The sequence below is a fragment of the Sus scrofa genome, chromosome 3 (assembly GCF_000003025.6).
Source record: "Sus scrofa isolate TJ Tabasco breed Duroc chromosome 3, Sscrofa11.1, whole genome shotgun sequence".
NCBI classification, from domain to species: domain Eukaryota; kingdom Metazoa; phylum Chordata; class Mammalia; order Artiodactyla; family Suidae; genus Sus; species Sus scrofa.
In genome coordinates this window covers 56,453,451-56,470,521 of record NC_010445.4, presented here as the reverse complement: position 1 = coordinate 56,470,521, position 17,071 = coordinate 56,453,451, and the positions used below count along the sequence as shown (strand labels likewise).

At 49.0% G+C, this 17,071-nt stretch overlaps 1 protein-coding gene across 11 annotated transcripts in view; it reads right to left on the bottom strand.

Moving 5' to 3' along the window:
* The window catches only part of TMEM131 (transmembrane protein 131), a 193,138-nt gene continuing 176,321 nt past the window's right edge, over nucleotides 255-17,071 (bottom strand). For 2 of the 11 annotated variants that reach the window (XM_021087245.1, XM_021087251.1), the window contains 10 exons: nucleotides 15,389-15,478; nucleotides 15,182-15,309; nucleotides 8,341-8,465; nucleotides 8,015-8,164; nucleotides 5,484-5,649; nucleotides 4,242-4,363; nucleotides 4,051-4,147; nucleotides 2,959-3,056; nucleotides 2,237-2,397; nucleotides 255-1,304 (listed from right to left, as the gene is read on the bottom strand). In XM_021087245.1, the coding sequence (XP_020942904.1) occupies nucleotides 1,023-1,304; nucleotides 2,237-2,397; nucleotides 2,959-3,056; nucleotides 4,051-4,147; nucleotides 4,242-4,363; nucleotides 5,484-5,649; nucleotides 8,015-8,164; nucleotides 8,341-8,465; nucleotides 15,182-15,309; nucleotides 15,389-15,478 (1,419 nt within the window). In that variant the 3' untranslated portion in view covers nucleotides 255-1,022. Of the gene's footprint in view, nucleotides 1,305-2,236; nucleotides 2,398-2,958; nucleotides 3,060-4,050; nucleotides 4,148-4,241; nucleotides 4,364-5,483; nucleotides 5,650-8,014; nucleotides 8,165-8,340; nucleotides 8,466-15,181; nucleotides 15,310-15,388; nucleotides 15,479-17,071 lie in introns of all 11 variants that reach the window. The other 9 variants (XM_021087247.1, XM_021087252.1, XM_003481151.3 and 6 more) reach the window with 6 other exon arrangements.

Genomic DNA, 17,071 nt, shown 5'->3' with positions numbered 1-17,071 from the left:
ACGGGAACTCCTGTTGTGGAGGTTTTTAAACTGAGAAAGGGTCAAAACATCTTTTAGATGGTTGAACTTTTTTCTATCAAGGACCTTTAGCAAATATTATGGAAATACTCAGAATTTAATGAGACCACAGTGGCTCCATGTAAAGTCCAACTCCACAGAGATTAAGGCAACAACAGAATAGCTTTCTTTGGTGCAAGAGACTCCAAATACATGCATCATGTGTGTAAAACAAAACAAAACATGTAACAATTCAAGGCTTTTGAAAAAAGCATCATTTATTTCAAAGTACAACACAAAGTTGTATTTTTAAGAAATACACATTCAATCTTGTATCTCAAGACTTGGCTATGTGCATTTCAGTTTATCTTTAAAATAAATTCAGGTATACAAATGTTACATACCTCAAGTACAAACAGCACAGAAAATGCATATGGTCTCAACCGAATGTTTTTACATTCATTCACTGTTCTTAAAGTTGACTTACATTTCTGTTATCTGCTTTTAAACCAAGATAGCCTTATTTTAAAAAAATACTCTGTATTTTTCAGCACAAAGTCCTCATACAGTTTTAAAATTAGATCTTGGCGCATAATGTTGCAAAATTATTAAAAACCAAACTTGGTAATTTAATAAAATTGTCACATGCCAGGACTTCTGATTCAACTCAAGTTATTTCCTTAGCTGTAATGTCAAATTTGTGTTCATACAGATAAACAAAGAATGGGAGAAGACAGGTGGTGGAAACGTGGTAACAGTTAAGATTTTCAGATGTACAGGTCTTATCAGAGTTTGTGGCTGAGTCCAGACTTTTCTCTAAAAGCACAACAGCAAATCTCATATTATCATAATTGCAAGAAAGATCTGAAAGAAGCATAGTGGTACAAGCCTGCCCTGCTTGAGTCTATTCTGCAAAGATGAGGAGGGTGGGGACTGGGAAGCCTTAGAAAGATGTCTCAAAAACTTGCACATCATGATCTAGACAAGGGGCCCCCACTTTTTTATTTTGATTTTGTTGCCTAATCTCAATTCTCATGAGGGAAGTGCGAATTAGACCATGGGTCAGAGCTCCTCCTCCCGATCGTGGGGCTCCATATCCTCCAGGGGTTGTAGGTCTGGCCCAGGTCGTCAGCGGGGCTGGTGGTGGAGGGAGCGTGAGGAGCTGAGTTCTCCGGGCCCATGAGGCCGATGCTCGTTAGCGTGTTGGCAGGGCTGGTGAAGGGGAGGCTGCTGTTCAGGTTGCTGGACCAGATGGAGCTGCTGAATGGTGTGGTGGACCACAGGCCGCTGGTGTTGCCAAGGATTGACTGATGGAACAAAACACAATGGAGTGTCAGGCTTGAGGGGGCAGGCAGATGGTCATGTGGCAAGGGTTACACTAAAATGGGCCAGACCACCTGACTGACTTTAAAACAAGTATTCTATACATCTGGCCACCTGAGAGTCTGAGCACATGGTCCTGATATTCTAAAGAGGGGCTGGCACACTGGAGCCAGAGGCTAAGTCAGGCCCACCTGTTCCTATACGGCCGTCTCCATGGGACGCTCCCCCTGTGCCACACGGCTGAGCTGGACAGGCTGCGCTGAAATAAATGGCCTGCAAGGCCTCTTTTAACAAATAGTGAAGGCGCTTGTAAAACTGAAGCCAGAACGATATGAAGTGAAGACAAACTCTGGAATCTAGGAAGTTAAAATACCTACTGTTGACCCTTCATGTTCAACTTAGTTTTCCTTATAATGAAGAAGTAATCATAGTGGGATCCTATTTTTCTGTCCTAATTTCGTAAAAGCCAAAACCAGCAATCATTTTCCTTGGTAAGAATACTTTTTGGGAGCATGATCTTTGCAGAGCAATTGAGCTGAGAAGCAAACACACACACACTAGAAAAGCTCACGCTGAGACATGGGCGCTTTTCAGAAAACAGGTAAATGCGGTGCTCAGTCCCCCACTTGACCCACTTAACTCTTGACCCGAGATGGGCCCCCAGCCACCCTGAGGTCTAATTTACAGATTGGGAGAGGCTGAAATGCAAGTTCAGGGACTGGCCTCCAGCTGCTCAGTTGTTCCTCCTGTCACTTCCTGACCATTCGGCTCTGAAGAGCACCTACTGATGGCCCCTTCGCAGAAGATGGGACGAGGACAGCACTGGCCATGCCCTCCCCACTTGCTGCTTATCTGTCAGCACCACCCGCGGGGCAGTGACAGTAGTAATGCCCATGGGCTTGAGCCCAGTACTCACTGTGGCTGTATGGGTCGGGGAGCTGGAGCTGGCTGGCCAGGAAGGGCTTGGCTCTGTCGCTGGAGAGTCCCAAAAGTACGAGGGGCCACTGCTGAGCTCGTTCCAGCTCCCTGGTGAGGGCTGATTGCATGATCGCGGTAACCCGAGCTTGCTAAAAACTTCTGCAGGTGAGGAAGCACAGGCACGTTTGTCTTGGATCTGGCCGTGCCCCCCACACCGGCAGGTGGGGGTCCCCTTGAGGAAAATGGGTGCAGGGGTGGTACCGAGACCCCCAGCACACGATCTGAGTGCCTCCCCCACACCTAGCACTGGAGAGCTACTAGACCACAGCTAGTGTAAAACTTACATCGCTGCCCCTAACTCTGGAGCAAGAAAAAATAAGGAGCCACATCTCCGCCCTAGAATCCTTCCTTGAACACTGGCGCACTTTGGGCTGGGGTGGGGGAGGGAGGCAGAGAGGGCGGCTCCCCAGGGCCCCTCCTGGGCTGCCTGCATGTGGTGGCTGCATGTGGTGGCTGAGTCAGGCCTTCGAGCTCCATCCAGGAGAGAGGGGACCACCCATCCATCTCTGGCTGCTGGCGCCTGGCTGCTCAGGCACAGAGGACCACACCTCGTCACACCGTACACTAGATGCCCACCGTGCTCCCATCCCCCGTGGCTCCTCCTCACCCGGCCCAGACCTGCTCCCCGCTCCCTCCTCCTCAGGCGCCTCAGTCACTCACCGCCAGTTAGGTTGAAAGAATTTCCAAAGGCCGAGAAGGAATTGAGGGGGGTGAAGTCAGGGCTGCTGGGGTTGCTGACGGGACTCCACAGACCCGAGCTGCTGGTGGGAGAGGGAGATGCCACCCAAAAATGGGTGACGGTTAGTGAAATGGACCCGCCACGTACAGGCTCGGAGCTGCTGCTTCACATGGGGCATCTTGAGGGTGGACAAAAGGGAGGGCTGAACACAGCTTCCCAACGGAAGGATGGCAGGCAGGGGGTTATAGCCCAGAGGCTCTCAGGGCTCAGACTACCCTGGCCCGGGCTGAGAGCCCTGTTCTCAGCAAGTGTTTTGCAGAGAAGAGGTGCTCCTTCCTTCCTTCCCTTTACCTTCAGGCAACAGAGTATTCATGCAATAATTACAGCACATCTAGGCTTCGTTTCCTTTTAGCATCAAGCAGGTAAAACTAGGACTCTACTTGCGGAAGTTTTTATTATTTTATCATCATTGTTACTTATCTGGGAGATGAACCACGGTTGTCACTGCATGCCCCCAGGCCACTGTGGTTGCTCTGGGTCAAAAAAGTGGCATGTCCAATAACTTAAAATAAATGTAGTATTTCTTCCAATGTCCTCCTCTCAAATACATTTTTGTCCCTCCCACCCATTTTGGTCTTTTTAGGGCCGCATCTGTGGCATTTGGAAGTTCCCAGGCTAGGGGTCAAATCGGAGCTACAGCTGCTCAGCTGCTGGCCTACACCACAGCCACAGCAACACGGGAGCCTTAACCCCCTGAGCGAGGCCAGGGATGCAACCTGTGTCCTCATGGACACTAGTCAGGTTCGTTAACCGCTGAGCCATGATGGGAACTCCCATTTTGTTCTATTTCTAATTCTTGGATCATGTCCTTTTCACAACGATCATGGTAACAGAGAAGGACGAGAAGAAGCACAGACAGGGCCTCTGCCCCCACCCAAAAGAGAGGCATCTGAGCACCTCTGACAAACGCCTGCCACCTGGGGGTAAATGCCAGAAGCACATGCGTGGACAGAAGACGCTAACCTGGCCTGAAACGCCCTCTGCCTTCCCGTGATCAGAAGAGCCTCCCATACCTGTCCGAGCCATCACTGTCAACAGGAGTGTGTGAAATGCCAAGGCTGCTGGAAAAATCTGTTTTGCTTGAAGAAACTTTAGCAAAGCCATTCCCACCTGTAACAACAGGCTCTGAGTCAGTCAGGCCGCAGGTACGTCCACCACGCCTGAGGACCGGTGGTGAAGAGTCTCTGGATGCCAAGCCACTCACCTGGGCTCTTGTCGTACCCGGCTGTGACTGCAGCGAAAGTGGGGTTGCCGTTCTTGCCAGGGAGCGAGGCTGCTTTTGTCAGTTTGTGCTTGCTTCCATTTGGCTGCTTTGTTTTAGGGTCACTTGAAGGAAGAAGCAGGGAGAGAAGAGCTCAGTCCTTGTCAGCACTGATGCCTATGGAAGCCCCTTTCAGGACTGGGTGCCCAGGGGGCTGTAGCTCCTGCAGGAATGAGCCATGCAGGGCCTGCACTGTGGCCGGACCCAAGGCTACTACTGCTGGGACCCAAGCACAGCCCAGGCAGCCCACAGGGCACACCCGTGCCTCATGAGATGCTTTGGGATCTGAGACTGTGTAGTCAGGTGGAAAATAGGGATGTGGGGAAAGGGAGAAACTCAAGGTGGCAGGAGGAGGCAAGCTCAGAGGTCACGATTTAGGGACCAGGAAAGGAGGCACTCTTGCTCTAGAGAGAACACTGAGAAGAGAGCCACTGGGCCACAAACAAGGAGCAGAAGGTGAGGCAGGGAAAATTCAGGACTGTCCCTGCCCATATGCCTTCACTGTGAGCGGAGGGCCTGAGCAGGGCAGCGTCCACTGGGCCATGGTGGCCCCTGCCTCTTTGGGCAGAAGTGCAACCAGGGCAGGGTGACTGCAGGTCCAGCTGGGTGCTGCCTGCTGTGGAAGGCAGGGATGGTGCCAGAACCTGACCATGCTGGCCAGGAGGAGGTGACACATGATACCTGCCCAGTGCAGATACAAGCTTGGCATGTACCATCAAAGTCATTGCCATATTAACGGTCACGCTCAGGCTCTGTGCCTCCCGTGAGGGCGTCTGGTCTGCTTGACAGCACCCTTGCACCTGCTCCAGATCTGGCACCTTACTTGCCACGCTCACCTGCCTCAAGGTCAGAGTAAATGACCTCTAAACCCATTTCCTAGACTAACAGGACAGCTCCTGTAGGTCTTCACTCAGTGCTGAGTATACCAACTGTCTCCTGAGGCAGAAGCCAATTCTAGCAAGTTACACGGAGGCCCTCAGTCCATGGGGATGGGTGGGAAAAGGGCACCAGAATTGGGCACAGATGCAGCAGTCGGAGGGGGGGCTGAGCCCAGGCAGAGGGCAGGACAGCTGCACCCGGCAGAATACGTAAGGACAGGAGTCTGTGGACACCGAGGGCCGCCACTGAAGGGGAGCAAGCACACTGTGGGGAGAACTCCCGAGCAGCAGCGGCCGGCGTGCCTACCTGCTGGGGCTGCTGTTGACGATGCTGCTGTAGCTACCCCGGGGTGCGAACAGGCACGGCGCGGCAGGCGGGGACGGGGAGGCGGGTGGCGGTGAGGCCGGGCGTTGTTTTAGAAAAATGTCTGCGTTGAGGGTTTGCAGAGAAAGTTTATAAAGACTATCGGTAGCTGGAAATTAAAAATAAAAGGTCTCAATGTGACATTTTGATTTTTACTCTGCAAAAGCAGTTCCTTTTGGTGTTCTGTCTGATACTAAGCAGAACTCAAGTGCCTCGAAGAAAAAACCCTACATCTTTAATATGTTCTGTTTAAAGGTTTAAAGAAAAAAAGGGAAATCGTCTTCTGCTTTCTGGGCCTTTCCAGGACTCACCAGTGGGACTCATCTCCCCGCCCGTCCTGCAGGCCCCCTGGGTGGTGTGGTCCTCTCCCTCCCCCACCTCTGGCTGCACAAGGCCTTTCCACGGCCCCTGGGGACTGGCAGGTGAAGTCTCTGCTTGGACCTGAGACCCTCCGTGCCTCCGCACAGGTTCCCGCAGCAGGGCCCGGGCCCACAGCTCTGCTGAGCAGGATGACACCCGCACTCGGCGGTGCCGTTCCTGGTCCGTTTTACAAGGATACGAATTCCTACTGTATTCCTGCTGCCCTTTAAGACACAGCTGTTTTTAAAATTTAAAACAAAAAAAATCACTGTCATAATATTTCTTTTGCATTCACTAAGTAGAAACACATAACTTTTAGAGGAAGAAGGGGCTGCCTTGCATCTGTCATGTGTACCTTGCTGCTGTTCCAGCTACCACGGGACAAAGGGAAGGAGAGGGCTTGGCCTCTGTGGCCTCTGGGTCTGCACGGTGGCCACCTGCGCTTGGCTATCTCCAGCACAACTGGTCATCCTGGCACAACCGCCTGGCCCATCCTTCTCGTTTCTCCTCCCTGCCCAGTGTGGCTCTGCCCAGTTTGGGGCACTGACCTCTGACCCCTCCTGGGGGGCCTTTTGAGCCTATTCCATGAGAATGGTTTGCTCTGTTCCCCCTCCCCTCCTGAACCCAAGACTGCTCTGCCTGGTGGTCCCCCTCCCCAGTCACTCTCTTGGGGGGGCACTGGGTGCTTTTCCCCTTACCCTTAGGGCCAGGCCTAAGCAAGGATACGCATTCCCTGGCTGTGTCAAGTCCCCAGCATTGGACAGCCAAACAAAGCCCCCTTCTCTTGGAAGCCCGAGCTGCCCACTCCACGTCTTCAGCGCACAGGGCACCTGCTCTGTGTGCTCCGCCTTCCCCCATGGGGCCGCTGCGCCCACCCAGCCCACTCCCACCCTGCTCAGGCCAAGAATCCCTTCCTTGCCAGCCTTGGTGTTTGGTGACCCGATGCCCACACCCCCTTTCCTGCAGGACACGTCGTGCTTATGTCGTTACTGACACCCTCAGGGCTCATGTCATTTCACTGGACCCAAGATGACCCTGTGAATGCAGCTCCCTGGGAAGACAGTACTTGTGCTGAAACACAGCTGCCTCTGTGGGGGAACCATCCAAATCACAGGGAATAAGCCAGGCACCCAAGTCCAGCTGAAACCTCAGAAGCAAGCGATCCAAGGCACTGAAAGCATCAGCCTAGACGCAGGGATGGCCCAGAGGCTCGCTGAACATCTCTTGAATGACCAAGGATTTCAGATTCGATTTCTCATCCCAGGCAGAGAACAGTACTAAAAGGTGGCAGAAGAGTTTCATGGCAAAATAAAGGGCTGCGGGTTTTAACCCAGGGAGCATCCCTTTCCAGTAGGTATTTACAAAGGCGTGTGTTTAATTCACCCATCACCTGAATTTCCAAGTTCTTCGCCCTCATTCAACTCGAGGCCTCACTTCAATCCTGTTGCTCAACCTTGATTTTCCCTTTGCCACAAATGGGCCAAATGAGGTCCGCTCTGAGACCGTGGTGAGGGCAGACGAATCAGGCCTCAGAGACTGGTCCCCAACCCCTGCCCCAGGTCCCCAGGCCTCGCTCTGCTAGTCTCTGTTGTCTTCTCTTCCAGGCCCTAATTAAGTATCTATCATGAGGACGAGGACCCCCCCCACCCTATAGCAGCCAGTGCTCTGCCCTGAGTCACTACAGGCCAAGTCAAGAAGCTAGTGAAAAACAAATGAAGCCTTCACATAGGCTGTTTATGTAAAAGATGTGGGTCAACTGGGAATAAACTGAATGTTTCCAAAAAGAGTTACACTGTAAGTGTAGGAGAAAGCGGTGGGGGAAGGGCTGCTGAGTGCATGGCTCAGGCAGATCTTTCCATCCGGAACAGCAGGCAGTGGTGCGCTGGTTTGCCAGCTCCCTAAACCATCTGCTGATTTCTTGGGTATAAATACTCCCACCCCGGCCAGTTCAACTCAGCTATTCAGTGCTGGCAGGCTATTTACCAGCAGCTTTTGCTGGCTGCTACAAGTCCTCTCTAGCCAACCGGAGGCTGGGCCTCCTTGCACAGCAATCCACCCCTGCAGTTGGCCCGCCTGGGCCGGGGGCACTGCTGGTGAGGGGTCCCCATACTTACAGCTGCCGGGCTTGTGAACGGGCACCGAATCCCACTCTGGTGGTGGAGAGTCTTTTTCACCTTCTGAGCTACTGGTGTTGCCTAGTTCTTGACTATTTGGGAGGAATTTTGCTAGGGCAGGTGGCCTGTTATCCACTAACTTATTTGTACCTGCACAAAATTCAGAAAATAAGGCTGTTATGGAGGATAATTCCTTTCTTTTGGGCCAATTTCAGAAAACCTTCTAATGAGGATGAGAACACACTGTAGCCTCTCTGTGGTAACCACTAATGGATTACCAGGACCTCACAACTAAGGACTACTAGTAACAATGCAAATGCAAATACCTTTTGTTTTCTGGGAATTCCGTGGTTTGGATCCACTTGTCAGCGTAGTTGGAAGAGGAATCTTGGTTGGGAGATTTCGACGTTGCTTACTGTCCAAGGGGGCAGTGTATGGTAGCTCTAAGGAACTGAAAGACAATCACAGATGGGAAATTCAAATGTGTCTCTTTGTTTCAGAGCAGGAGGCAAGGTCGCTGACCCCTCTACAATTTCAACTGCTTGCTTTACTCATTTGGCTTCTGGAGGCTTATCCACCCACAGTCCTAAGGAATGGGGGCATTCCAAGCACTTCCAATGCTGTCAGGAGACACGGGCACCAGCAGATTTACCCCCTGCTCTTCTGCATGCAGACAAGGAAGTGAGGTCCCTTACTTAACACTAGGTAACGGGGTGGGAGCACCTACCTTGGATAACGTATCTGAAGCTACTTTTTTTTTAAATGGCAACACCTGCAGCATATCGAAGTTTCCAGTTCAGGGACTGAATCTGAGCTGCAGCTGTAACCTATACCACAGCTGCAACACTGGCTCCTTTAACCCACTGCACCAGGCTGGGGACTGAACCCTCACCTCTGCAGTGACTTGAGCTGCTGCAGTTGGATCATAACCTACTGTGCCACATCAGGAACATCTTTTTTTTTTTTTTTTTTTAAAGACTAAGTGTGCTTCCTAAGTTGAAGAAAAACTCTACAATGGCTTTACTGGCACCAACTAGCCATTTAGGAGTTGCTAAGTGCAAAGTCATTCTGCTTGTGAGTCCCAGCCAGTATCCAAACTGCCTGCAGGATTACTGACTATGGAGATTCTGAAAGTTCTCAAAGTTCTCAGACTTAGAAGTGTCAATGGTTCTGTTATTTGAAACTGTGAATGGTACATAATAAATGAGGGCTGAGTTCCTGGGTTACCTACAAAACCCCTAGAGGCCACAGCAACAGCATGACTGTGTTATTTGCAGGTCTAGGCTGAGTGGGTGAGATGAATATTCTTCTTTATTCTTGAATTCAGTGTTAATCGTAGGCAAAAACGTAAACATTGTTTTTATTGATTTATTTAGAAAATATTCCTTCTAAAATATTTAGAGGTAAGCTTAACATAATAAACATGTATAAACAGGACAATTAATTGCCTTTAGACATCCTGTCACCAAGACAAAACGGGAGGCAAGCTGGGCTACTTTAGGCTTCCACAGCCCAGTGAAGAAAACATTAAAATCTGCCAAAAGAAGCAATCTCCAGGAGAAACAGAGGGGAGATGGCCCTCCTGGTGAACAATGGAAATACCTGTGGCATTAGAACATTCTTCACAAAGCCGCTTCTCTACTACCCACCAAGACCAAGCCGCAGGCCCGGGAGGCCCCTGACAGCCATTGGGCTGATGATGTCCAAGAAGGTTGTTAGTGGGTGAACGCTGAGACAGAGCTGAGAGAACACACTGGCCCCTTCCGAGAATTCTTCCAAAAATCACCAGTGGTCGCCACCTTGTGCCTAGTGATGGCTGGAAAGCCGTCAGTTCAAAGCTGAACAGATAGCCTGCTTTTCATTACAAATCTTATCAGGTTTACCAGTCCACGTGAATATTCTTAAAATGGCTATGTCTCTGGAATTTTCCTGCTCCCAACCCTCGGGTGTGTGATTCTAACACACTATTGCCCCCAACCCCCATCTTCAGGTTCTTAAGGGGCCACCTCATCCTCCCAGAGGGCAGCCAGTTTCTGCAGGGGTCTGGGCCAGTCACCATGCTAGTTCACACCAGACTTCAAAGGTCAGAATGGTTCAGACTTTCCAGATCCAGTGGCACCACAGCACCTACCACCAGCACCCCCAAAGTTTCACAAAGAAGGCAAGCAGATGACAGAACAACATAAAAAGTGTGGTTTCTGGAGTTCCCATTGTGGCTCAGTGGAGACAAATCTGACTAGTATCCATAAGGTTTGATCCCTGGCCTTGCTCAGTGGGTGAAGGATCCAGCGTTGCCTTGAGTTGTGTAGGTCACAGGCATGGCTGGGATCTGATGTTGCTGTGGCTGTGGGTAGGCCAGTGGCTGCAGCTCCAATGTGACCCTTAGCCTGGGAACTTCCATTTGACAAGGGTGCGGCCCTAAAAAGCCAAAAAAAAAAAAAAAAAAGCATAAGAGTTCCCCTCGTGGCATAGTGGTTAACAAATCCGACTAGGAACCATGAAGTTGAGGGTTCGATCCCTGGCCTTGCTCAGTGGGTTAAGGATCTGAGCTGTAATGTAGGTCTCAGACATGGCTTGGATCCCCAGTTGCTATGGCTCTGGTGTAGGCCAGTGGCTACACCTCTGATTAGACCCCTAGCCTGGGAACTTCCATGTGCCACAGGCATGGCCCTAAAAAGACAAAAACAAAACAGTGTAGTTTCATAAATAAGTAAATAAATACATATTTAAATAATTTTAACAGAAGCTCTTTATAAACATTTCATAAGGTAGTAGGTAGTAGGTCAAAAGTCATTTTATTTTCATTCTTTTCTTTATATTTCACAAATTTTCTATAATAATTACATTTGGAATTAGTCTAAGAGCAGACCAAAAATCCAAAGGGCTCGGTTAACCTAGAGAAGTAGAATCTGAGGTGGGATAACAAACTGACACGAATAAAATCCACTGTTTATGGCTGAGACTATTAATGCTACAATTTTATAAATCTTCTGTCCTACTTCTGACTGAGAGGGTTATTTAAAAATTCTACCTTTTAAAAAACAAAGGATCCCATGACAGAGATGCGTGGACCTCTGGTGGTGGCGGTGGAGGTGGGTGGGTATGAACTATTTTTAGGTAAGTCGTTTATAGGCCTGGGGTGGGGACTGTCTATGCAAAGCTTAACTCTGTGCCACTGTAGGGTTAGTTGGTTTTGGGAAGAAAGGGGCCAGACAACTCTTACTTTTGCTGACTCGTACCTTCCTAAGTTAAACCAGATGATTCCTGCTGAGGAATCTTTTTTAAGGCTTCTGAATAACATGGGTTAAGAGCCAATTTAATTTAAGTGATTCTTTCTAAAGGAGAAAAGCAAAAAAAAAAAAAAAAAAAAAAAAAAAAAAGGAGAAAAGCAAAGAGGCGGCTCAGGTTCAGGTGCCAGACTCGAGTTTGCTTGGGTAGTGCTTGGTCCATGCCCCTGCCGGGGGTGAGGTGAGGCAAGGCGAGGGCCGTGCCAGGGCTGACGGGCCTGGAGGCCAGTGTGTGGACCGTGCACCAGGGCCTTAGCTGAGTATGCTGTTCACACAGATTCTTAGCTTGTTTTTGATTATTACATTTAGGTTACGGGAGCACATAAAATGTGGATAAATGGACAGAAAACCAAAGAATCAATGGACAGCTGGCATCCTAAACCAGGGATTCTGAGCCTTTCCTGGTCTCCCAAAGTCCTTTTAGTGTCTGACCTTCCTCATTTCCTGGCATCTCTGACCTAAAGTATAGTCGTATGAAGGTCTACAGGCTCACTTCCGCAGTGCAGAAGCTGGAAAAAAACATGGGTAGACCAGATCTCTGCCACGGTAATCCTCTGGCCCACACTCCTAGGAAGTGTTTTTTTTTTTGAAGCCAACTTTTGGGAGTAAGTAGGCTGGGGCTACACAGGCAAAGGAGCATTGGGCTGTTCCTCTGGTTATCACCATGTACTTCAATGTGGAAAATAAATTCTTCAAGATGTAAGGATTTGGGGTGGTCTGGCCTGGAGATGATTAATGATCCAGTAATAATAATACTCATTTTTGTTTTGTTTTTTGTTTTTGTCTTTTTGCCTTTCCTAGAGCCACTCCCGCGGCACATGGAGGTTCCCAGGCTAGGGGTCTAATCGGAGCTGTAGCCGTCGGCCTACATGACAGCCACAGCAACACAGGATCCGAGCCACGTCTGCGAGCCACACCACAGCTCATGGCAATGCTGGATCCTTAACCTACTGAGCAAGGCCAGGGATCGAACCCACAACTTTGTGGTTCCTAGTCGGATTTGCCAACCACTGCGCCACGACGGGAACTCCTAGAGACTCATTTTTGATCAAGTCAGTATGAACCAAAGCTATAGATTTTAGTATGAGAGGGTCAACTAATATATAAATATTTCTTTCTCAATAATACTTTCCAAAGAAAGTCATAACACATGCCTTATTAATAATATCTCTTCAAAAAATGCACGCCTCTGTCCTGCAGATATGCCAAATCACATACAACACACTGAGCACTTGAGAAGGTCAGGGGTCATGGAGGTGGGACCAGCAGTGGCTTTACTTGAAGGACAGCACAGGGCCTTTATCACAACCCAGTGGAGATGGTGACCAGCTCTACTTAGAGAGGCCACCTTTCTGGTTATTTAAAAAAAAAACAAAAAACAACAAACAAAAACCTTTGTTTAACTCTAAATTTGATTGATAGACTAAAAGATTCTGACTCCCAACACTTTTAGCCCTAAATTCATAAAAACACAAAGCAAGGTCAGTGAGTTTAGAGATTAGATACAGGAGACTAGAGGACTGGGTTTAACTGGGATTCATTCCTCCAGTTACAATTTAAAAGGACAATTTCGGGCCCACTGCTTAAACTGTCTTCTGGTGACAATTCCTCTCCTAACTCACACTCTAACTGCCACCCCTGCCTGGGCGCTGCAGTACTGGCAGCTCTGGGATTGGTCTGCCTGTGAACCCAACACCCTGCATAGTCAAAGTGAAGTCCTTTATGAACTTTCAAAGTCAAATCTGCTAACAATCAACTTATTTCAGTAAAAAAATCAGAATATAACACAAGTCAGTGGAAGAGGGATGAGAGCTGGGATTACTAGGTACGGATGCTCTGCTTTAAAAATATCGAGCTCAGGCTTCAAGCAAAATAAACAGTGCAGATCCGGGGACAGTCACTCATGGCATGGTTTCACTAAGATAATTCTTAGAAGCTGGGTTTTTAAATTTATGATCATAAGAATGATAGCATGGAGTTCCCGTCATGGCGCAGTGGTTAACGAATCCGACTAGGAACCATGAGGTTGCAGGTTCGACCCCTGCCCTTGCTCAGTGGGTTAACGATCCGGCGTTGCCGTGAGCTGTGGTGGAGGTCGCAGACTCGTCTTGGATCCTGCGTTGCTGTGGCTCTGGCGTAGGCTGGTGGCTACAGCTCCGATTCGACCCCTAGCCTGGGAACCTCCATATGCCGTGGGAACGGCCCAGGAAATGGCAAAAAGACCAAAAAAAAAAAAAAAAAAAAAAAAGAATGATAGCATGACTATCCATTCTCACAAGATCTCAATCTATGTAAAAAACTAGGGTTTTTCATAATTTGGATTTTTTAGCCTCATTTACTTTGAAACATTCAATCAGCCAACTAAGCCTGAAAAAGGCCTAGAAGAAGAATCCCTCACCAGCAGACAAGTTTTATTTCTGTCCCAGGTGCCAGCATCTTAGCACCAAAGTGGCTCGGGCTGAGTTCTCTTAGGGGATCCGAGTGTGTCAGCCATTACTGCACTGGCATTGCTCCTCTCCCGGCTGGACTGTTCTCAGCAAACGCTGCCCACAGTCTGTACTCATTCTGCATAAAAGACTAGCTTTCAGATATAAATGCTCCATTACTCGTTACTGCCATATGCAGTGTTATTTCATGAGTTCAGGGACAAGGTTATGTTTTACTGCAGTAATCACTAATTTCTTACTCACCTTTGGTTCTACAGGACAGACAGTCCCCGTGTGAGTTAGGCTGTATAATCTAGGGATAGATAGAGTCTAGTTTACTGCTGTTTTTGTAGGGCTCCATTATTCCCAGAATGAGAGTTAAGAACAGACCTTCCACAAAGCTAAGGCCAGTTCTATGCTGTCTTCTTTATTAATCTAAACCCAATCTCTTCACCTTTCTGAGTGGATACCCACTTATCACACAAGAAGGCAAATACCAGCTTCTATGCAGATGGCCGTCTTACATGATGAGCGAGGACGGGCCTGACCAACAACCCTAAAACCAACATTAGTTTCTTAGACCTAAAGTTTAATGAAAGTATGAAGTAACCTTAGTTGTAACCCAACAGTTCAACTTATTCCCTTACCTGGGGAGACATTCTGGAGGAGGCCCTCCCTGGGAGGTCCAGCAGGACCGGCCCATGGGGACTGGACGGGGGCAGTTTCAGGGTAGAACTGTCTGATGGTAATATCTTCACTGAGCACTTTTTTTAAAGTTAAGAATAAATTCTCTCAAGCTTTACGGCCTAGAATGCTAGATCCCAAGGGCAGCTCTGGGCTGGTGAGCAGACTCAGAGCTCTTGTCAAGAGGGTACCCTGTGGCTAAACCATCAAGGCCATCTTAGTGCAGAAGGAAAATGGCTCTCTGCCTGGTAACCCATGTCCCACCCACACTTTCCTCCTCTATTTTGACAAGTTTTATTTTTTATTTTTATTATTATTAAATTTTTTCGGTCTTTTTGTCTTTTGAGGGCCGCGGCATATGGAGGGCTGCGGCATGTGGAGGTTCCCAGGCCAGGGGTCTAATTGGAGCTGCAGCTGCCAGGCTATGCCACAGCTACAGCCACGCCAGATCCTTAACCCAATGAGCGAAGCCAGGGATCAAACCCGCTACCTCATGGTTCCTACTTGGATTCTTTTCACTGCGCCATGACATGAACTCCCATTTTCACAAGTTTTAACTCTGCTTTTTCTGTCTGATGTCAGAAGCAAGGCTTTCTCTCATCAGTGACAGCAGACACCACCATTAGAAAAACCCCCAGAGCAATGTAATGTGTACGTGGCTTTTGCTGCAACCCCCCCTAAAAACCAACCAAGCAAACGAAACAGTACTTAGTTTTCACCAGTAGTTCTTTTACATACTTCATTTCTCTAAACTCACTTATTTTTCTTACCTGGGTTTCACATCTGTTGGGATTTCTTTCTTTATATTTAAGAGTTTTTTGCTTTTTTGTTTCACTTGAGACATTTCGTTTTCATGTTTTTCAGGCATGGCTTGTTTTCCCTTTTGTTTTTCTGTATCCTGTTAAAAAAAAAGTACACTGAATTGCTGAGAAGGATTAATAACAGTGGCTGACACAGTCACTTTAATTTATACTCACATCCTGACTGGGGTGGGTGGGGTAAGTGGTGGCAACAAATTGGTAGCTTCTCGTCTTCTTGTTTTTAAGCACTGGGGAGCCAAACCTTGCCTTTTAGAGGAAAAGCGAAGTTAAGACTACAACACAAAGGTACATGCTCCTGGTGATGTTCCTAATCCTGAGCACAGGGAAGACGCGGGGTGTGAAAAGGAGCAGGCAGCATGGGCGTGCATATCCGCTCACCAAGTGCGCACAAGTGACAGTGTCATGGCGGGCGGGATGCCCACAGCCACTCACCATCCATGGGAGCGGCTCAGCTGTTCACTCTTTTATTCAACAACCTGCTACCAGTCATCTGCCTGGTGCCAAGGCAATGGGGTCACCAAGAAGGCCCGGTCCCTTCCCCCGAGGATGGTGGAGTCTAGCTGGAGGGCAACACACGTGACAGGCAGAGGTATTTCTGAGTTCTACAGAAACATGCAGTGGCTGTGACTGGGGCCCAGAGGATCTGTCCTGAGGGCTCAAGTGTGGCGCCCAGGCTGGGGAGGCCACACCCCAGCTGCATCTGGACAGACCCAGTAACGGCTGCTTCTTTCCGCTTCCTTGACCAGGTGAGCATGGAGACTGTGCCTTGTGTTTGAGAGCAAGCTGATGCTGCTTCCAAATCCACATGTGAGCTGGGGGCCTGCCGGAATCGGGGCAGACATCACTCAGGTACTGGTGGGGAACCCCAGCTGTGTGGGCAACTTGTGTGCACTATGCATGTGCAGAAGGACCATAGGATGGATGGGAAATAAAAACCCAAACGCCTGATTCTTCCTGCCAGAGCATTTGGGCAGCACTGTGTTCAGGACAAAGAGGGTAATCGGGGGAAGCTGTGTATATGAGGGAACTACCCACATGGCATAGGAGCCCACTATGCAACAGCACCCAGGCGCACAGTTCACGGTCCTTCAGGAGCCTGGACTTTTAACAGGTCCCACAGGCTGGTCTACTTAGCTGCAGAGATAAGGTAAAACATCCTCCTGCCCATACACCTTTGGAGCCTATTCTGAGTTCTACAGTAAATAGTTCCAGGACACCCGACTCATCTGGACCTTTGTAGGCTGTGAGCCCCTTGAGGACCAGAAGAACCTGTTCCTTTCGTCCACTGCTGTTTCTCAAGCACCCAGCTCTCAGGTACTCAACACACACCTGCTGAACGAATGGCCAGAATACGCTTGGAAAAGACATGAGGACAAGAGAAAGTGACCTGACGAGTCTCTAATCTCCTTGGGAAGAAAATTAACACAACTGGCAGATCAGTCACAAAGAAACGAAAGCACATGAACTCTATGGCAGAGTGCTGGGGGTTGTGGAGGCGTAATAAAAATTACTCAGCAGGGAGAAGGGTTTCAGGCAGGGAGGTGGTGTTCTCAGCTGTGTCTGAAAGGAGGTAAAAGACAGGGAAGCTGGTGGGAAAAACAGGAGGAGAGGAACGGCAGAGAAGTGGGAATTACGCCAGTGGGGGCAGAGAGAATGCTGGCTGATGGCTCAGCTGGACAGGGAGCCACTGGAGGGTGGTCAGGAGTGAGCCTGAAAGGTGAAAAGTGCGGCACCATCGTGGGGAAATCTGTGCTGAAACACTTCCCAAATGCTTGCCTGGATGAGAGACCCACCCAAGGACAGCAGCTGGGCTTCTGCTTCTCTTGAAGTCATATGCCC